General features: G+C 38.5%; 3 protein-coding genes across 4 annotated transcripts; 2 read left to right on the plus strand and 1 right to left on the minus strand.

Moving 5' to 3' along the window:
- Nucleotides 1-32: 32 nt before the first annotated feature.
- LOC116047468 lies at nucleotides 33-2,968 on the minus strand. The gene is made up of 4 exons (XM_031296308.2): nucleotides 2,692-2,968; nucleotides 2,075-2,188; nucleotides 1,689-1,845; nucleotides 33-1,493 (listed from the first exon to the last, which is right to left on the minus strand). The coding sequence occupies exons 2-4, from the start codon at nucleotides 2,165-2,167 to the stop codon at nucleotides 442-444; spliced, it is 1,302 nt and encodes a 433-aa protein (XP_031152168.1). The 5' UTR covers nucleotides 2,168-2,188; nucleotides 2,692-2,968; the 3' UTR covers nucleotides 33-441.
- On the plus strand, nucleotides 2,967-8,415 carry vps28 (VPS28 subunit of ESCRT-I). Its single transcript, XM_031296309.2, has 10 exons — nucleotides 2,967-3,063; nucleotides 4,630-4,693; nucleotides 4,816-4,844; nucleotides 5,122-5,159; nucleotides 5,420-5,509; nucleotides 5,614-5,719; nucleotides 5,874-5,975; nucleotides 6,363-6,416; nucleotides 6,496-6,587; nucleotides 7,225-8,415. The coding sequence occupies exons 2-10, from the start codon at nucleotides 4,654-4,656 to the stop codon at nucleotides 7,343-7,345; spliced, it is 672 nt and encodes a 223-aa protein (XP_031152169.1). The 5' UTR covers nucleotides 2,967-3,063; nucleotides 4,630-4,653; the 3' UTR covers nucleotides 7,346-8,415.
- Nucleotides 8,416-9,214: 799 nt separating this feature from the next.
- Nucleotides 9,215-18,421, plus strand: mapk15 (mitogen-activated protein kinase 15). Of its 2 annotated transcripts, XM_031296310.2 has the most exons (15): nucleotides 9,216-9,602; nucleotides 9,948-10,097; nucleotides 11,487-11,585; nucleotides 12,159-12,188; nucleotides 13,091-13,181; nucleotides 13,580-13,710; nucleotides 14,670-14,833; nucleotides 15,023-15,162; nucleotides 15,245-15,302; nucleotides 16,102-16,239; nucleotides 16,485-16,590; nucleotides 16,727-17,045; nucleotides 17,345-17,475; nucleotides 17,591-17,743; nucleotides 18,042-18,421. In XM_031296310.2, exons 2-15 carry the CDS (start codon nucleotides 10,008-10,010, stop codon nucleotides 18,234-18,236), a joined length of 1,845 nt encoding a protein of 614 aa, XP_031152170.1. In that variant the 5' UTR covers nucleotides 9,216-9,602; nucleotides 9,948-10,007; the 3' UTR covers nucleotides 18,237-18,421. The 2 variants fall into 2 exon arrangements, with proteins under 2 accessions (XP_035849177.1, XP_031152170.1); XM_035993284.1 differs by lacking the exon at nucleotides 11,487-11,585 and having other exon boundaries at nucleotides 9,215-10,097.
- The last annotated feature ends 1,196 nt before the right edge of the window (nucleotides 18,422-19,617 follow it).

Genomic DNA, 19,617 nt, shown 5'->3' on the forward strand with positions numbered 1-19,617 from the left:
AGATAGAGAAGATAGTGTGAACACCAGAAACGCTTTTTAAAACTTTTAATTTACATGAAAACAAATTGATGTAACTGTGTACCATTTTTCAAATAAAATCAAAACTCAGTTCTTGCTTGTTAGTGTTATTGCAAAACAAAGTTGCACCTTGCAAGATATTTCAGCATTGTAGAGACCAAAAACAAGAAAATAATACCTGGTATAGACTGAAACATCCGGGAAAGTACAAAAGATTTACAGGTAAGGAAAGGTAAGAGTCACAGAAAATATATCAATAGTTTTAATGTAGCTAAAAGTAAATCAGTCAGGTCATTATGGAAACAAACAAGATATATCAGTTCATAACTGATTTCAAGCTCTAGTAGCACAGAAAAACAAATATTTTTAAAAGTAGACATCAATTATCTACATCCAGACTATATGACATTTCAAAGGCTCCTTTCAGTGTTTGATCACCATATTTCCCTGAGAGTCTTGAGTAAAGAGCATCTCGTCTTCCTCCTCCTGCTCCATCAGAGATTTGTAAGTGCTCTTTCTCACCATCCCAGAGCTGATGTTACTCTGATCTTTGAGAGGACTCCTGACTTGCAGACCTCTGTGTGCTATTACCCTGAAGCCCTCAGAGTCCTGGGTGAACAACATGGCCAGACTGTCCTCATCAACCTCTCCGCAGGAGGGCTGCGATACTAGTTTTTTTGGAGGAGAGCTGCTTGGTATTTTCCATTTGAACGGTGACTCAAGGCTCTCCTTTTTATCAGCTCTTTTCCACAGCTGCTCTGGAATACATTTTCGAGGTGATGCAGTTTTTGGTTCTGTCCATTTATGATTTGAAAGAGGCTCAATATGAGTGAGAGGTGAGTGCTTTCTTGGGGACTTAGAAGACAAAAATCTGATGTTTTCTTTCTCATCATCCATCCGAGAAGAATGAAAGTGGTTTTGAGTCGAGGTCCTCCCTTCCACAGCAATCTGGATACCAAAGGCTTCCTCACTTTGTAGACTGTTAGGGAAACTCTGCTCAGAGTCACTAAAGTTCTTTGCTGTGATGTTTTTCAGGTTAGTCGGGTAAGATCCACCTTCAGAATATTGGCTACAGGTAAGCAGTGGGTCCTGACTCCATGCCTGTGGAAGAGGTTGACTGTCACCTGGCAAAGAGGAGGCTGCAGTGAGCCTCCTCTTACTCTGTGGTGGGTTTATCTCCTCAAACTGCTCTTCTTCAAACTCATAGTACACGTTTTGAGAAGGTGTATGGCTTGCAGCTGGCTCCTGCCATTCTGCTGCTTCAGGCTCACTCACATTTTCACTTTTCCACTCACGATCCACACAAGGCTCAGAGTTATAGAAGTCAAACATTTCAAGATCTATTTCACGCCTTCGCTTTGTCCCCGATACTACAGGTGTGGGTGCAGTTAAGGCACGTGTGGACGAGGTAGATGGTGAAGAAGGCCGCACTGGATCCATGTTTGGTACTTCAGAAGTAGACATCTTATTGAGAACTTAAGGCAGAAGGTATAAACAAATGTTATGTTAACAAAAAAAGAAATGGAATGTGTCAATTTACGCATTCAAGCAGCTAAGTCAATGGTCTACTGCAGCTTTATCAGCTTCTGACTGATTCAGTTGAAGATGACAATACTCATGACAAAAAATGGCTTGACAACCTGATGACAGCAGAGTTTTTTGCAACATACCTCTGCGCTGAGGTGTGAAGAAGGTTGATATAGAGCTCTGTTTGGTCTTTGGCATCTCCATTTTGGTCTGAGTGAAGTTGAGAGCCACAGCCAAATTGTATGCTCTGCCTCCAGCGAAGGGATTCAGCAGTTTAGAAATAGGACGGGCGAGTCGTTTCTAAAACATAAGATTAAATTGTGATCCTACTTATATATTCACGTACAATAACCATGTAGGAGGCTCCTGATAAGATGATATTACTTACTAATAATGATATACTGTAAGTGGTTTTGTGTGTTATTAACATCTGCTGTGAACAATGTATTACATGTATTAATTCACTGCTGTTTTGAGAGGTAATGAAATAGCCATTCAGTCAGAATTTAAAGCTAGTTTCCACAATTACCTGTTTAGCTTTTCCTTTCAGTTGCACAGTGTCCAGCCAAACACCACATTCCTCTTGAGCAGAGGTCTGCTCTGCTGGTTTGGAGGTCTTCATGGTGGAGAGTGAAGGACAGATCTATACAATACATTCAATAAAAATATCATATGTGAGTGGTAGGATAATCTAGATTCAACTGATATAATAGGAGCAATACTATAGTCCTGTAATGGTTGTGTTTAAAGACTTGTATGTCTTTACTGTTAAAGCTTTAATGAAGATTGAGGAAAAACTGAGCCACCAGCAGCTAACGTTAATCTAGGCTTACTGTAACGTTAACAGTTTCAACAGTAATGAATGAATGTGTCCTACATCATCGTTTATTGTTTTAACTGATACGCAGCTTGCTATCAGTCCAATTTTCCGTTGACTTTTCTTAATATTAGCTAATCATCATTTTACCATCATAAGTCACAAAACTGATGTTGACCATAGATATAAATATATATCTGTAGATGTTGACTAACGCTAACGTTATCATCTGTTATCCAACGTCGCTAACAGCTAGGTGGTATTTAATAATCACAGCCTTACTCTGGTTCTCCATATAACATAAATGATTAAATCATATTTGAACTTACCTCATAAACTTACACAGTGGTGTTTTCAACTTTCCTTTGCGCTTTCTTAAACTCAATTTACAACGTTTGGTACATAAATTCGTCCTCGTTACTGTTTGTTTGATTCTGGCGCTTCGACGATGGGCTGCCTCTGATGTTTGACTGAGTGAAAATTATTAGATGTGGTCAAGCCTAAAAATATGTTCTTTACTTCTCATTTTAAATGGAAGATATGAATAACCCTAATAAAGAGTACATATGTTTGAAACACCAGTGATAATCTTAAAAAGTATTAATGTTTAGTGAGGCACAATGGACACCTAATATTTTGACGTCTGCGGGTCCTCACAGGAAGGTGTGTTTACATTGACGTCACAGCAGTTTGCCGAAAGGGTAGGTAAAGTGTCTTTTAATTTCGTTGATTAAACACTGATATATAAAAAAATGCTGCCGGATTCTTACCTGTTACCACAATAATGGTCACTAATACAAACTTCAGTGTTCACAAACAACTACCTGTATGGCCCAGTTATAATAAATCATTAAGGAAGTGCTTACGAGCTAGCCTCGACAGCTAACTTCGGGCTCGCTATTTCGGCAAAACAAATAGGCTGCTGATGATCGGCTTTCTGTAGCTAAAAGGTTTTCCCTTTAGCGTATTCTCCGTGAATCAGCTAATACTTCGAGTAAAACAACGTTTTTTAACTCAGCGCGGCAGCATTGTACGCTTTTGTGTTGTTGTAGCCAACCTGTACTTATCGGACTTCTGTTCTAAACAGCGAACGTCTGCCTTTTCATATGGTAACAATTATATGGTGTTAATCAGTTCAATTGAGAATAACGAACGTCAGGATGTCGCCCCTAAAGCTGGATTTAAAAGAAACTAAGGTTGATAATTATTTCTGATATGTCCCTTTTTTTTAATTGTTGAAACATAATTTGAACCTGACTGGTGGGGACCTGTGTAACTTACTGTTGATCCAATACATTTAATTAAGTTGCAGAGCTATAAATACCTCTTAACACTTGCCTGGGTTTCCCTCAGGAAAATGTTTAGCCGTGGTGACAAGCCACCTAAATCCTGATCCATCTCTTATGGCCTAAACAATAGCCACACTTATTATTATTATTATTATTATTATTATTTAGCACTTGCTATGTAAAATTCCACATATGATATTCTTACCTTAAGTTTTTTACTTTGTAAAAGTGTTAATGTTTTATGATACTAGTGAAGGGTTTAAATCTTGCCTGATATAATATATAACAGTATATACATATGTAAAGTTTCTTGTCTATGCACCAAAACACCAAATCAAATTCCTTGTATGTGAAAACCTACCTGGCAATAAACCGGATTCTGATACCAAAAAGTAGTAGATCTTGTAAACCACTTGTGGCTTGGAAGTTGTATTAACGGTGTTTCAGTCTAACAGTGCTCTCCTTGGATCTTATCAGAATCAGAATCAGAATCAGAAATACTTTAATAATCCCAGGGGGAAATTATTTTGTTACCACTCCAGGTATAAAAACAACATATACAAACAACATATATTATCCAGACTTTTAACATATATAATAAAAACAATTATACAGTAATAATAAATACAATATGAAATGTACAGTGTTAATGTTAATGTGCAAATATTAAATGCTAAAAGTGATAATCCAGAAAATGTCTTCTATTCATTCTAAATACCCTTGAGCACTGTTTCTGTTTTTACACTACCCTGCAGTATAAAAAGACAAGTTCCTTAATTTAACACGCATTTAATATCAATAATACTTTGAGAGAAACTCACCTATAAGTCAGGACAGTCCCTACTACATATAACAACATTTAAAAAATTTGTGGAAAAAAACTTTTATTCATTAATAGTGGGAACGTGTTTTAGCTGGTTGTTTTGGTCACAATTATTAGTTAGTTATTAGACACATTGTAACTTAAATCTTTTTCAGATCAAGTTCTGATACATCAACATCATGTTCCATGGGATACCAGTTACAGGAGGTGTGGGAGGAGGTAAGACATTCAAATAAATCTAATGTCTACAATGTTAGTTATTTAAATTGTTCAATCATCCTCCTTTCAACAGTAAATTACAAGTAATGTCACTTAAAGCATGTCGTTATTTTTTCCCACAGCTCCTGCCAATAAGCCTGAGTTATATGAGGTAAATGGAACTACTTTTGAATGCTTTAATTAAGGCTTGGGAAATAGTTATTTCAATTTACACCTTTAAAAAAACAACCAAATGGAACTACAATGATCTGATTATTTTCACTTTTTCAAATTGTCCACTGAACTGTTCCTGGAAGATAACCAAACGTACCATTTTCATGGATGCTAATTCTACAAGAAATGTTTCAATCAAACTGAACTAAAAAAAATAATTTGATTGTACTTGTTAGCATTAGTGAAGGCCTTCACCACAATTCATGTCTTTTCAGGAGGTGAAATTATACAAGAATGCAAGAGAACGAGAGAAGTAAGTGTCATATATTACTAATTACTAGCCTATTATGAACACATAGTAACCCAGGTATTTATAAAATATATACTTTATTTAGTCAGGAAATCACATTGAGATCAAGATCTCATTTGCAAGTGAGACCTGAGTACAAAGTGAAATATCAAACAAAAACACCCAATGAAAATAAAATTAAAATTAAAAAAAAAAGATTTAAATATCAAGAATGCACAAGAAGCTAGTGTTGTAACACCTCCTTTTTAACCCTGTTTCTGAAGGTATGATAATATGGCAGAGTTGTTCGCTGTCGTCAAGACCCTTCAGGCTCTGGAGAAGGCTTACATCAAAGACTGCGTCACACCTAATGAGTGCGTCTTACTTAAGTTTATATTTTGTGTTTAAAAGACAAGAAAATTTCACATGTGACTTTGATTGTATGTTTTTATTAATGTGCAGGAGTTGTCTGTTTCAGGTACACTGCTTCCTGTTCCAGGCTGTTGGTTCAGTATAAGGCTGCTTTTAAACAGGTGCAAGGCTCTGATGTGGGCTCCATTGATGATTTCTGCAGAAAGTACAGAGTGAGTTCTCTTTTGGAGCACAGATGATTTTATGACTCATTTGACTTTGTTTGTAAACATTTTTAAAAATGGGCCATGGAATTGTTCTATCATATATTTTTTTTTTAAGAGTTTTTCTTAGTAAGGATGTTACTCTTATCATTTTGTTTCCTAGCTCGACTGCCCACTAGCAATGGAAAGAATCAAGGAGGATCGACCAATCACCATCAAGGATGACAAGGGCAACCTGAACCGCTGCATTGCAGATATAGTTTCTGTACGTCCTCTCTCCTCTCTATCATATTAAACAGTCAGCGCAAACGGGAAGCTTATTTTGAAAGTGTGCCAGATTAAAACTTGTTGCAGTCGTATTTAAAAAAATAATAATATTTAGTGGTTGAAGTGGTTTCAGGTAATTTGGCTCATCCTGTGGTTACTCATTGAAGAATGTGAATGAGTATTGCCAGCCATATCCACTGCCAACTTTGATCTCAACTCATAAAATCCAACAAACTAATAAATCTGTGCACAGACAGTGTGATTCTGGCAAAGAATGTGTGCCCTGTTTGTGTTGCCGCCAGTAAAAATAAAAAAAATTTCATTTTTCTTGTTGGTGATTGTGGAAGTCGGAAAGTATGTTGAGCATTGTCTCATTGTCTTTCAGCTCTTCATCACTGTGATGGACAAGCTGAGACTGGAGATCAGGGCCATGGATGAGGTAAATAAAAAAAGTGTAAAACTTAAATAACACACAGACTAAAAACAACTGATTAACTGATTATTTTCTATTGGTCCAGATCCAGCCAGACCTGAGGGAACTGATGGAAACAATGAACAGAATGAGCAACATGCCTCCAGACTCGGAGGCTAAGGACAAAGTCAGCCTCTGGTTAGTTCCACTGGGCCGCCCAGTTTACAGTGTTTATGTTTAGCCTTGTGCCAGTTCAGTGTAGGATGCTTATTTTAGCCACAATGACACACACATACATGCGTGATGATTGTGTCCACAAGTTAAACTAATTCTACTTTCACTGATGAATACTCATTCAATCCATGTATAATCATTTGCAGCAGACTATTTGTGATAGGTAAATGCTGTGGTATAACGAGTCAGACAAAAGCTGGGTCTAGAACTTGTAACTTATTTATTTTTTTTATATAATACTGAGTTTTTGAAGTGGTAGTCATGTTTAAATATATTGTTTTTGTACCTCAGATAGATCCGAGATTGATTGTCGGCCGTTTACATTTCTAGACATTGTTTTTCGATTATTTGCTCTCCTTATGCGTGGGGCACGGAGCAACATGTACTATTTATTATGTTAAAGCATCTTTGCAGTTGACAAAAACTGAATTAATGGCTCAGGAGGCCACAAGTTGTATTATGAAAATCAATAAGTAGAATTTGACATTTCCTTGACTGCATGTACAGTATAAGTTTAACTACTTTATAATCAAGTCTGTCATAAGTCTTAACAGCTTTGTCCTAACTCTCATCTACCTTGATTTGTATTTGTTCACATCAGGTTGACCACCCTCAGCAGCATGTCAGCCTCAGATGAGTTGGATGATAATCAGGTGCGCCAGATGCTATTTGATCTGGAGTCAGCCTACAATGCATTCAACCGCTTCCTCCATTCCTCCTAAAGCATCTGTCCATCATTGATCCATCTGTCTGAAATTCTGACTCTATATCTATTAATATCTATTAAGTTAAAAAAAAATAATTAAACACTCTACTTTCTCTTTCTAGCTATTAGTAGAGAGTGGATTTATTTCTGTGCAGGTTTTCTGTCTCATATCCTCCCGATTCTTACCTGCTGTTTGCTTCCTATGTCCTTTATTTATGTGGTGTACTATTCAAACTTCACGGCCTTGCATACTACACTGTGTCTGGTACATCATGCTGCCTGCAGCCTTGCCCACCAGGCCTGCCCTGTGCTGCGATATGCTCCATTGGCCTCTTTTCTAGACAAACCTGTGCGATAAATCCTTTAACATGGCTGTTTATTCTGCCCTTGACAAAACAGTTTACTTCTAACTTTGTACTGTAATATCAAAAAGTTCTAATTTTATACTTAAGTTTTGCATAGCATTAACAAAGAAGCATGATACAATTATATTTGGCAAAGTCTGCACATGAAGAAAAGGTTGCAACAGCCAAAGCCTTTGTATTATTGGAAAGATAAATATTTTTCTTTTCTTTTTGGTACCATAATTCTATCCAATGCCTGCCACTTGGGGTCATAGGAGCATTTTTTTGTTCTGTATACCATTTTGTTTTTCTATCACACTTATTTTTACTGCAGAAATCTGAAACAGTTTTTGTAGATAGAATAAAAGAAGCTGACAGACAGAAATATAGAAAATAAATGCAGCTGAAATAATTTTAGACTTTGGAATTTAAGATAAAAATTGACTTATTTAATGATTATATTGAAACTATGGTGGAAGGACTTGTTTGTGTACATTTTCTAGCCCTTTTTTCTGTTAACATACCTAATCAATGTTTCCATAATAAGTGAGGGTCACATGAAGTGGGTAAAAGTGAGTTGGACACATCCCATGCTTATTGTGCTTGCTAAATATGTTTCAACTCTCAAACACCATTAGGGAGAACATGTTTATTAAGATGTATCATTGTAAATAATAGTTTTGATTTTTAAACAAGAGCATGTAACACCTTTTTAGAAATAAAGATGAAAATCTACCTCTAACTTCATCTGTGTTGTGCGAATAAGATCGAATTTGTGTAGAGTTTTGTCTATGCAGTGTCCAAAACTATTTAACTTGTGACATGTTTAGAAATATAATAAGGGTAGCAAGTGATTTAGAAGAAATTAAGAACTTTGTCTAAATAAAATAGTCTAGTAGAAAAGGTTCTCTGAATTAAATGAGTAAATATCTGGTCAAAGAATGAGTAAACAAGACTAAGAATCTGATTGAATGTTCAAATACCCAGCTCTAATACTAACTGACCACAGGATTTTTGTCTGTTACAATTAGCATAATATAAAAAAGAAGTCTTAAATATTTATTTTTGTACAGTGCCCATCTATAAGACGGGTCCACAAGACAATAAACACAAGACCCATTTTAATTACTTTAGGTGTGATTTCCTATCAAATGTTCTGCTGACAAGCCCACTTGCTTAGAACGTAACGTCCCCAGTTTGCAATTCAGGGGTTTCTGTTATAAAGTTGTGGTCTCTAAGCCCAAGTTCAAATGACTAGTCTTTGGTAAAAGCACATTTGCTTTATTGCTTATTGCTCTGGACTTAATTGTAGACGATCGACCAAAAATATTTACTGTTGTAGTCTGCACGCGGCACGCCCATCAGTTTTATTTTTCCCAGGTTAGTCATTTACTTTTGCTTTTGTTTCCTCTCTGAAGTTACATTTAATATTAATGGGTTAGCCAGTGTAGATCATAGAGGCCTAGTTACGCACCTTTTGGTTTTCTACTTGCTTGTGAGGACTGGTCCCATTGCTGCAGAACTAAAACCAATAGAATAGCCGTTCATCATCAAACAGACTCTACGAGGAACTTCGTTTAAATTGGAACATTTTGATGAAAATGTGTACAATTATAACAGAGGTCTTCGTATAATCCCAGCGCCTCAACCATCGTCTACAGCACTAATGTCCTTGAGAGCCAGATGTCCATCTCTGACTTGTACGAATGAGTGTAGCCCACCGACTGTATGGTGTAGTTAGAAAGATTATTTGTTTTAATTTCCCTTGGTGTACCAGGAAGTGTTTGTGCGGCAGCTGTTCTTAATACAGCCATGGGCGGCTCCTTTAAGAACCAGGCAGCAGCGTATTGGTTACCAGGACGACAAATAATGACAAAACTCTACGGCTCATCTGTTTGCAGCAGCAGTGTGGGAGTATCCAAACTTGCAGTAAGAATTGACTTTCACCTTGAAAGATAACAACATATTCTGTACAGTGCAGGTTAAACAGTGTGTTTTCAGTCACTAGTTAGACGAGATATAGTTTAAAACGAACCTGCCGCTTTTGGAGCCAACATTGATTGATTGAACAGTAGGCAACGCGACGTCTGACTACAAGTAACGTTACGAGATACAGAGGGTCGCATGTGGGTTGCCAGATAAGATACAAAACTACAGAAATGCTCGTTAGTTTCAAGCTGCAGCTCTGACGGAACTGGCTCCACAATTCAGTCCTTTCTACCAACCGTTTTAACACCTGTTTCCTGGACATTCAAGGCCATTGATCTCTTTCAGGAATAATCAAAGTATGGTGATGCTTTCTGCATGAGCAGAGGAACGGCCTGTTGAAAGAAAATGAGCAAACATTATGAATCAACAAATGTGTCTGAGGTGGAGGACCACATTTCTCTGAAGTATGACATCAAGAAGAGACTTGGAAAAGGGGTGAGTGACTTTTTGTCTCTACTGGATTTAATGGAAGTTTATTTGAATGAATAACAAAACTCCTCATTGCACCTTTGACATGAATCCCTACTTGCAAACGTTTTGTGAGTTGCCAAACACTTTTGGTCAATGCTGTTCTTGCAAACACCCCTCTTTACATCAGATTCCTCTGTACCTGTATGTTTACCACATCGTTAAGCCCCCTCTGTACTTTAGTCTTAAGAAAAATTCCTGACATTTTCCAGACTTAAGATCCTTTTACAGTTTTGTAAGCAAGGGATTTATTTACTTTGGCAGGACAAACTCTTTCTTTGCAGATCAGCTGATGTGTGAGGACACTTGTTCCCTTGAGAGTCCAAATCCCTTTTTTTTCCTCTCCACTAGGCTTGCCACTGGGCTAAAAACTGCCTGGTTTCTTTCCATAGACTGTCCACTGAGACTCACAAATTGCTGCTCTGCTTGCAATGGCCAGGTGTAACTGCCACGTAGACACGTCATATTGGCTAACTAAACGTACCTGAGGGCAGATGTGACTCATGTTACACGGCTGTTGAACCTGTTTACAGTTGAGTGTTGGGATAATGGCATTCTGTGCGGAGATGCTTCAGGGAGCCAAACAATAGTAAACAGCACTGCGCTAATTGGCTTTAGAGAGACAAGTGCTTTCACAGCAGCAAAACAAATGCCCTAAAATTTCTGAATTTATAAACTGTTTTGTTTTAAAACCCAATTTCCCCTGTAAATGTACATCACTATCTCTTCTTTTGGAGCCGAGGTTTGACAGATACAACAGTCACCAGAGTCACCAGGGCTGTGTGAATCTGATCCACTGCCTCCAGTACAGTGCTGCTCCTTGTGTCTCTACAATAACAGTGGTTTCTAATGCCCTGCCTCACTGCTGCCTCTGTTATGCTTGACTTCCCTGCCTTCATCAGCACCCTGCCTCTCCCTTCACCACAGACACAGAGGTCATGTCCTCACCTGTTCTTCTAGGAATATGGTGATTGGAAGTGCATGTTTATGTTTATGTTTTTAAAAGGTATTGTGGGTTTAAAGGGCACATACTCCTATGTTTCAAACTAGGTGTCCTAGCATGTGACAAGAAAAAACAGCCATGTAGAGAAACTCTTGGACAACAGCTGAATGAATTAAACATGGAAAATAAAAGACTCAATATTATTAATCCATTATCTGTATGGAGCAACTGCTTGGACTTGTGACCTCACTTTTTCTAAATTTCATGCTACGGCCCTGACCACAGTGTTTCCCCAATTTAGTTTTCTATATACTGTATATTTTTATCTGCTTGACATCCTGCAGTTAAAACTATAAGCCACCTCCTGCATGGAGAAGAGGTGACCTGATACCAGTATGTTGTATCTCTCTCAGGCTTATGGCATTGTATGGAAAGCAGTTGACAGGCAGACAGGCGAGGTTGTGGCTGTAAAGAAGATCTTTGACGCCTTCAGGAACAGGACAGATGCCCAGGTGTGTGCTTGATGTGACAATGAAGTAAAGTCATTATTGTACCCTGTTAATGTTATTCATATCTTAATATCATATCTATGTAGCCTAATGGTTCCCAACCTTTTTGGTATGTGACCCCTTAGTAATTAAGCAATGGCAACTTGAAACCCATTGTCTATGGTTGCATACGACAACTGGTTCTGCCCAATTTAACCAAAAAGGGATTATTTAAATACAATGTCTGAAGAGGTCAAATTATCCAGCAATACACAACACAAAAGGTAGCAATTATTGGAAGGTCTGAAAAAGATAAATATAATTTTGTTTGGCAAATTTGTTTTTCTTCTTTCCTATTCTGATAATTGTCTCGCAGTGGTTTCCAAATTGGTTCATTCAGGGGCAGGGCTAGACTACCTCCTGTGCAGCCCCACTTTATTCTGCTGGAATCGCCCCTGGGCTCACTTGCCTGTTTCAAAAGAGAGACAAGTTTGGCTAATGATTAAATGGAACAGGAGGCTTGTGTATGCCAAGTTTATGGCCTGACATGTTGCTTGTAGAGTTCATATCCTAACTGTAATTTTCTTCCTTTTGCAGCGGACATTCAGGGAAATCATGTTCCTCCAGGTAACAATTATAATTGTGTTTGAGTGAAAATAATGGCCAACTGACATACTTTCATTCTTTTAAATTTAAGTCCCTAAGGTTAATAATTTCGGTCCCACTTTCTACATTTTGTTTTCATCATTTCTGTCTTTGTCCTGTATGTTTCTGAATAAATGTACAAAATATTAGGGACACTTCATGATATACAGTGATTGTTGTGTCTGAGGATACTGCACCTACTGTAAGCTCCATCGCCAATTCTACAAAAAAGTGCCAACTCAATAACAGGAAAATTCTCTTTATACTCCTTTTTTGAACGCATTTACAGATAAATTGCTGTATTTTGAAAGTCTGCTCCACTGATGCTGCTACAGTAGTTATGCTATGCCCTTCCTACTCTTGCACTGTTTATTTTTCCATTACTGTTTCGTCAAAGTGAATTGCTTTATAAGTAGAAACATGCTGGAAACAGATTTTTAAGCTGTTTAGTTTCCTGTGTGAAACCCATTGAGCAATGACACTGCTGATGCAGCATGGTAAAAATTCAACAGTAGCAAACTTTGACTTTATTATTGTTCAGAAGGAGATTAACAAGGCACAGCAAACATGTACCTTTCTCACTTTGCTTTATATCAACACATTCCTGTTTGACTCTTTATCTGCCGACCTACATATTGTACGTGCAACCTTCAGCTGTGCCTTTGCCCCCTAATCAGCTGTTATCATCTTCCAGTGCTATTCCAGGTGTTGTGGTAATGGGGTTTACAGTAGTCAATATGTAACCTCTGTTACATAAAACTTTCCCTGTTGTGTACTTTACACAATACCTGCCCGTTGTTATAGGTCAAACAGTAGCCAGGATTTTGTTTGTGTTTCTGTGTGTGTGTGGTTTCTGTTACTAAAAATCTCCTTTCTGTGTGCAGGAGTTTGGCGATCATCCCAACATCGTCAAACTTCTAAATGTCGTCAGAGCTCAAAATGATAAAGACATTTACCTCATCTTTGAATACATGGGTGAGTGTTTGGAAGTGTGTGTGTGTGTGTGTGTGTGTGTGTGTGTGTGTGTGTGTGTGTGTGTGTGTGTGTGTGTGTGTGTGTGTGTGTGTGTGTGTGTGTGTGTGTGTGTGTGTGTGTGTGTGTGTGTGTGTGTGTGTGTGTGTGGCTCCCCCCTCTCTGCAGTGTAACCCATGACTGTACACCAGCATCCAGCACAGACCTCCACTGTTTCTCTCTGGCATTTCATAGTCGGCACTTGGTTGAAAATCATTGTGTATGTTATTATAGAGGAACATGTGTTTAGCAACTCTATTCCAAAATCACAAATAACTGACGACAATTTACAATTCAATCTTTGGTAGATGTTAATGTTACAGTTGTATTATCATCCACTTTTGCTTTCTGCTTTGTACCAGATACCGACCTGCATGCAGTGATAAAGAAAGGTACCCTGCTGAAGGACATCCACAAACGTTATGTGATGCACCAGCTCTTCAAAGCTGTCAAATACCTGCATTCAGGAAATGTTATCCACAGGGACCAAAAGGTACGCCAGGTGGAGAATATAAAGCATTAGTCGTGAATCCATTTATTAGTATCATAAGTGTATATGTTTAGTGGCCGGGTTTGCTCAGTGGGTAGAGCAGGCACACATACACTGAGAGATTTATGCCTTGACGCAGAGTTCCAGGGTTTGAATCCGACCTGTGACGATTTCCTGCATGTCTTCCCCCTCTCTCTCCCCTTTCTCACCTAGCTGTCCTGTCAAATTAAAGGCGGAAAAGCCCAAAAAGCATTTTTTGTTTTTTGAATCATAAAACATATCAGAGTAACAGACTGTGCTCTTATTTTGATTAAAAGAAATCCAACTCATATTGCTGCACATATTCATGATTTCCTTTATCTTTGTTTTGTGGTTGCTGAATACTTTCTCGATTTTAATAATTATCGTTTCGGTCAATTAATTTTCTGAAAATAGCAAAAGATGGAAGTCATAATTTCCTAAAGCCCAAGTTGAGGTCTTAAAATTGCTTGTTTTGTTCAACCAACAGTCCAAAATCAAATGGTATTAGTCTACGCTGATATAAAACAGAAAAGCAGAAGGTCCTCACAATGAAGAAGCTGTAACCAATGAATGTTTGGCATTTTTGCTAAAAAAAAAAAAATCATTAAGAAAAAAAAAGTAGTTGCAATTGATCAAATAATGGAATAATTGTTTGAGCCCTTATGTAAATCTAAGCCATTTTGTCCAAAATACTGTCTTCTTGTAATCACTTTCAGTAACACTTCCACAAGTCTGCAGGAAATTTGCTGACATGGCTACACAAAACGGCTTCTGATCCTAGAGCCTAGAATTTCATCCCTCCTTCTCTCCTATTTGTCTGCTGTTCCACCTCAGTTCATTTCTGTTCTCATACCTTGTTCGACCTGCTCTCTGTAAATAAGTGAAAACCAAACTATGGTTGTCCCTGTGAAGAATGTTTCTCTTGTCTGTGTTTCCAACAGCCATCCAATGTGCTGCTGGACACCGACTGTGTAGTCAAGCTGTGTGATTTTGGCTTGGCCAGATCACTCAACCAGATCCAAGAGGACAGTGGGAATCCAGCACTGACGGAGTACGTGGCGACGCGGTGGTACCGAGCTCCTGAGATCCTGCTGGGATCCACGAGGTATCAGCTGTGATGAGCATCTGTTAGTCAGTATCTGTACTAAATCTTCTTCTTGTGCTTGTTCTTCACAGCAGTTGATTTAACAGTTATGAAGAAGGCAACATTTGGAACATTTTAATTCAGACAAGAGAATACTTCTTTGGAAACATTAGTGTACCAGACTGTAAGAGGAATACATCTTGTCCAAAGGTACACTAAAGGCGTGGACATGTGGAGCCTTGGCTGTATCCTGGGAGAGATGCTGCTAGGAAAAGCCCTGTTCCCCGGGACATCCACCATAAACCAAATAGAGAAGATCATGAGTGCCATACCCCACCCCAGCCCAGAAGGTGATTAAAGAAATCATACTTTACTTTTAGTAACTGATAACCTTCATCCCTATGAATTAATTAAATGAATTTTAATTTTCAGATATTCTTGCAATCAAGTCTGAATACGGATCTTCTGTCATTCAGAGAATGTTACTAAAGTAAGAAAATCTTTTTTTATTATTCATGTTGTGAAAATATATCAATGAAGAGGTTCTTTATATGTACATGTAAATATAAATAAACAACAATGCATCTGTTAAATTTCACTTAGTCAACTCACATGTATTACTTTGTTTATATGTGAACACAGTGTGCACAGTTGCTGATGATGCTAGGCTTTTTTCTGACCTTGTCACTCCTGGGACAGAGCTAGTTTTGGGAGACACGATAACACATTTCCTTCCTTCCACTGGGAAGACTGTTATCAGAACATGCAAGTGGAGGTGTGGTTGATTACCTGCTCAGAGAGCAGGAGCAGTGATTGTTGCAGAGATGCAATGATGCAGCAGTGACAAAGCAAAATCATAAACTAAACTAATCTATTCATCTAAATCTACTAATAAGCTTCAAAAGGCCACTTTGTTAAAAAAAAAAGGTGTGTTGGATATATATACACACACACAAACAAACAAACAAACAAACACACACATTCCACTGCCTTTCTTCTGCCTGCTGCTTTTTTGTATTTAAAGGGAAACTCCACCTATTTTACACATTAAAGTCTGTTTACAGGTCTTGGGGAGTACTACTACATATGTGAAAGAAGTTCTCTGAGCAAACTGTTAGTGGTCAGAGATTTAGTTGCCTTGTGGGTAATGTAGGCGCCAGGTTTTGACAAGGAAGACAAATGCATGGAATTACATTTTTTTTTAACTGCACAGCACAAGTCTGTCGATGTCAGCAGTGCAATGCTAAATCTCTGCAGGAGCCTTTAAAATCTCACCCTTCCTTCACCAGACCACAGGTGCCTTTGGAGGATCTTCTCCAGCTGTCTGTGTCTCCTGATGCTCTGGACCTGTTGAAAGGTTTGCTAGTTTTCAACCCAGACAAGCGGCTCACTGCTGAGCAAGCCCTCCAACACCCATATGTAGCCAGGTATGAAGGATCAAGAATTCAGATTAGTTAAGATGAGTAGCTGTGGTTTCCCACAAGAGGTTGTAGAGATGTTTTTTTTTTTTTTTTATTCTCTTCTCTTTTGTTTGCTTAGTTGAACAGTTAAAATAATTTCTTCTGAATGCTTTGCTGCCTGTGCTAGATTGAGTTTAGAGAGATCAAAATTTGTATCATAACTTTATTACTATTTTGTGCTATAATTTATTTAAACGTTTCTATCTTTTGAGGTTTCATAATCCAGCCAGGGAGCCAGCTCTTAACTATGATGTAGTGCTGCCAGTGGATGATGATGTACAGTTATCTGTTGTTCAGTACCGCAACAAACTTTATGAGGTACAAAATGATTTATAAATGTTCAGAAGGCAACATTGATTTTAATCTTTACACAGTAGACCACATTACATACAAGTGTATTGCAAAAATATTATAATATATATAACCCTAATTGTCCTCTGTTTCTAACCTGCAGATGATACTGGAGAGGAGAACTAATCAGGGGGTGCTAAGGCTGATCCATCCAAAAGATGGAGGCTGTGTCAGTAGCATTGAGAAGCCCCCTGTGAAGGACAAAGTAGAGAAGGGCCCAGTGGCAGTGAATGGGTGTGGTGACCGCGGAGGGAAAACACAACATGAAAAGACTAAAGAGACAAACGACGTTCCTTCCCATACAGGCGTCACCAAACCTGGGCCTGTGAGTGTGTCAACTCCACCTGCTGTGGAGAAGACGAGTCCATTATCTAGTCCTGGCTTGGGAAAACTCACATATAACCCCATCACACATGCCCCAAGTATGTCTGAATTTTATTTTTCAACACAGGACTGGGTATCAAACCTTAGTGCTTTTTTGGGTACTGATTAAAATATGTTCATATTACATTATTAAAAAACAATGTTCTGTTCAGATTTGTAATCTTGCATTTTAGTTAAGAAAAGTTTTTGATTTATTGCCTGTGTTTAGATATTTAACATTTGAGAACCTTGACTTCTGAATGAAAGTGATAGGTTTGGTGTAAAACATGTTTATATTTCTTAAGTCCCATGCCTTCACAGTGAAAGGTAGAAAACACAAATTCTTTTCTTTATTCAGATGGTTTTGTTCGGAGTCCAGCTGGTCCTCCTAATTACTATCCCTCCACTGCAGCCAACAGGAAACTAGTGGGACAGACCAGTAATGGAGGTGCAACAACATCACCAACAGAGGGCACCAACACTGATGCAGTAAGCAACCGACCTCAGTCTACTTACTTTTTTTAGTTTTGTTTTTTCTCCTACTCATGATCTCTCTGTGGCTCACCCTGTATGTTGCTCTCTCTCTTATCCCTACCCTCACTAGACCATGGACCAGATTCTCCGGCGTGGTCGCTCAGCCCCTGTGACCCATAACCGCTCCTTCTCCTTGACCCTTAACCAAACCCAGAACAACCCGTTGGTTCGCCAAGATGAGCCATCCCTGTCCTCTGGGCTATATGTCACATCTGCACGCCTGGTTAGTCCACCACACCTCAGGACACGTACAATATGACTCAATGCCAGGATGGAATTTCAGCCTATTTACATGCTTGATGAAATATTGATTTAAACTAGCCAAATGGCTAGTGAATGTTAGCTAGTGAATGAGTGAGGCAAATCTACCAGCCACCTGCATATTTGCATTTGGCTGGCAGATGGTTCTAATTTTGAACCCTGAATAGAATGGATGAAAATATATGGATATGTTAAAGCTTGGTGGCTTTACTAAGAGATAGATAGATAGAATGTCTAACTTTCTTTCTCTTTCCATGCAGAACCAGCGCTCCACCTCTCAGGTTCGTGAGGCTCTGCCACCGACACGGTTCAGCAAGAAAGTATTTCAGAGTAACTGTAATGTGGCTGCTGCAGGCGACCCTCGAGCCAAACTGGGCAGCTATTCCCAGGCCTATGGTACCATCAACAAGACTGAACTGGACAATCTGCTTCGAAGCCGTCCTTACAACCAGTAACTGCTGTCATGTCACATGTGTTTCAACACTCAACAAGATTTGCTTTGCACAAGTATGTTAGGCACAAAGAAAACTGAAAGACAACTTGAAAGAAAAGACTCTTACACCTCTTGTATACTATGTAAATTGTATCCACGGAGACATGTCTATCGCTGTCCAAGTCTATAAAAATTCCAGTGACTTTATATTGCATTTATCGAATTGTACCAGCAATTCATGAACATATGTACAGTATATATGTGTAGTTGCTTCAAAAAGTTTTCACTCAACAGCATTTCTCACAAGACTGGATTACCAACCAGGCAAACCCCAGACCTTCAGGGGCCCTGAAGGCCCATTTTAGGTGTCAGTAGGTTTGTGGTCATTTACAAATTTCTTTGGGAATATTCACCTTTTTAGCACATTATCATCTGAAATGTTGACTTGGCTACCTGTCTATCCATAGAGAGAAATCCACATGCTAAATATTCCTAAATACATTTGTGTTTTAAGTAAGTATCACAAACAGTGAGTCCCTGCTGATACGGGCCCACAAATACTTTTTGCCCCGGGGCACACTACATGGTCAAACCAGCCAGGGTTTTTCATGTTGATCTATGTAGCTAATGACCTATTGGCTTAATGGTTTATGTACATTAAACCAGTTGGTTTCAGATAATATGCAAATAGTTTAAACAAGGAATTGTTTTACAATTGTGTACAGAAAGAAAAAGATTAGTGTTTCTTGATTCCAGTTTATAATGTTGGATGTTGACATGGATGACTGTGACAACAGGCCACCATAAAGTTTAATAAACAGAGGTGGAAATACTCAGCTCCTTGCTTTTTACCTGAATTATTGGATACTTTTACCTCTTTGGGCCTCGAACAGTTATTTGAATTAAATAAGATTAATCAGAAGTCTAGAGGGCAAATTGCTTATTGATGAAACTGCCAACAACTCATGGGCCCCAGATAGACACTGCTTTTTGTTAGCGGTAACAAGCCAAAAAGGCTGGAAACCATTGGTCTATTCTTAAACAATGATTGTATTTTAAAGGCTTACTGTATGTGTTTTTTACATGTAAATTTGAGTCTTAAGGTATTGTAACTACAGCTGTCAGATAAATGAACAATGAACAAATGAACAGTGGTGGAAGAAGTACTCTCTTATCTCTTAAGGTAGGTAAAAGGTAGTAGCAATACAACAGTTCAATCAGTTCACAATCAGAGGTTACTTAAATTGAGACGTTCAGTCAAAATCATATGTCACCTTCAAATGGGATCGCTGTTTGCAGGGTTCAGGCTGGACCCTCCCGGTGATCATGCTGCTCTGGGGGACCGGCTGTACAGTGAGAAGCCGCCGGCGCAGAGCTCTGCCAATACTCCGATTGTTGTCTGT

This window comes from Sander lucioperca, chromosome 16, assembly GCF_008315115.2.
Source record: "Sander lucioperca isolate FBNREF2018 chromosome 16, SLUC_FBN_1.2, whole genome shotgun sequence".
Classification (NCBI taxonomy): Eukaryota; Metazoa; Chordata; class Actinopteri; order Perciformes; family Percidae; genus Sander; species Sander lucioperca.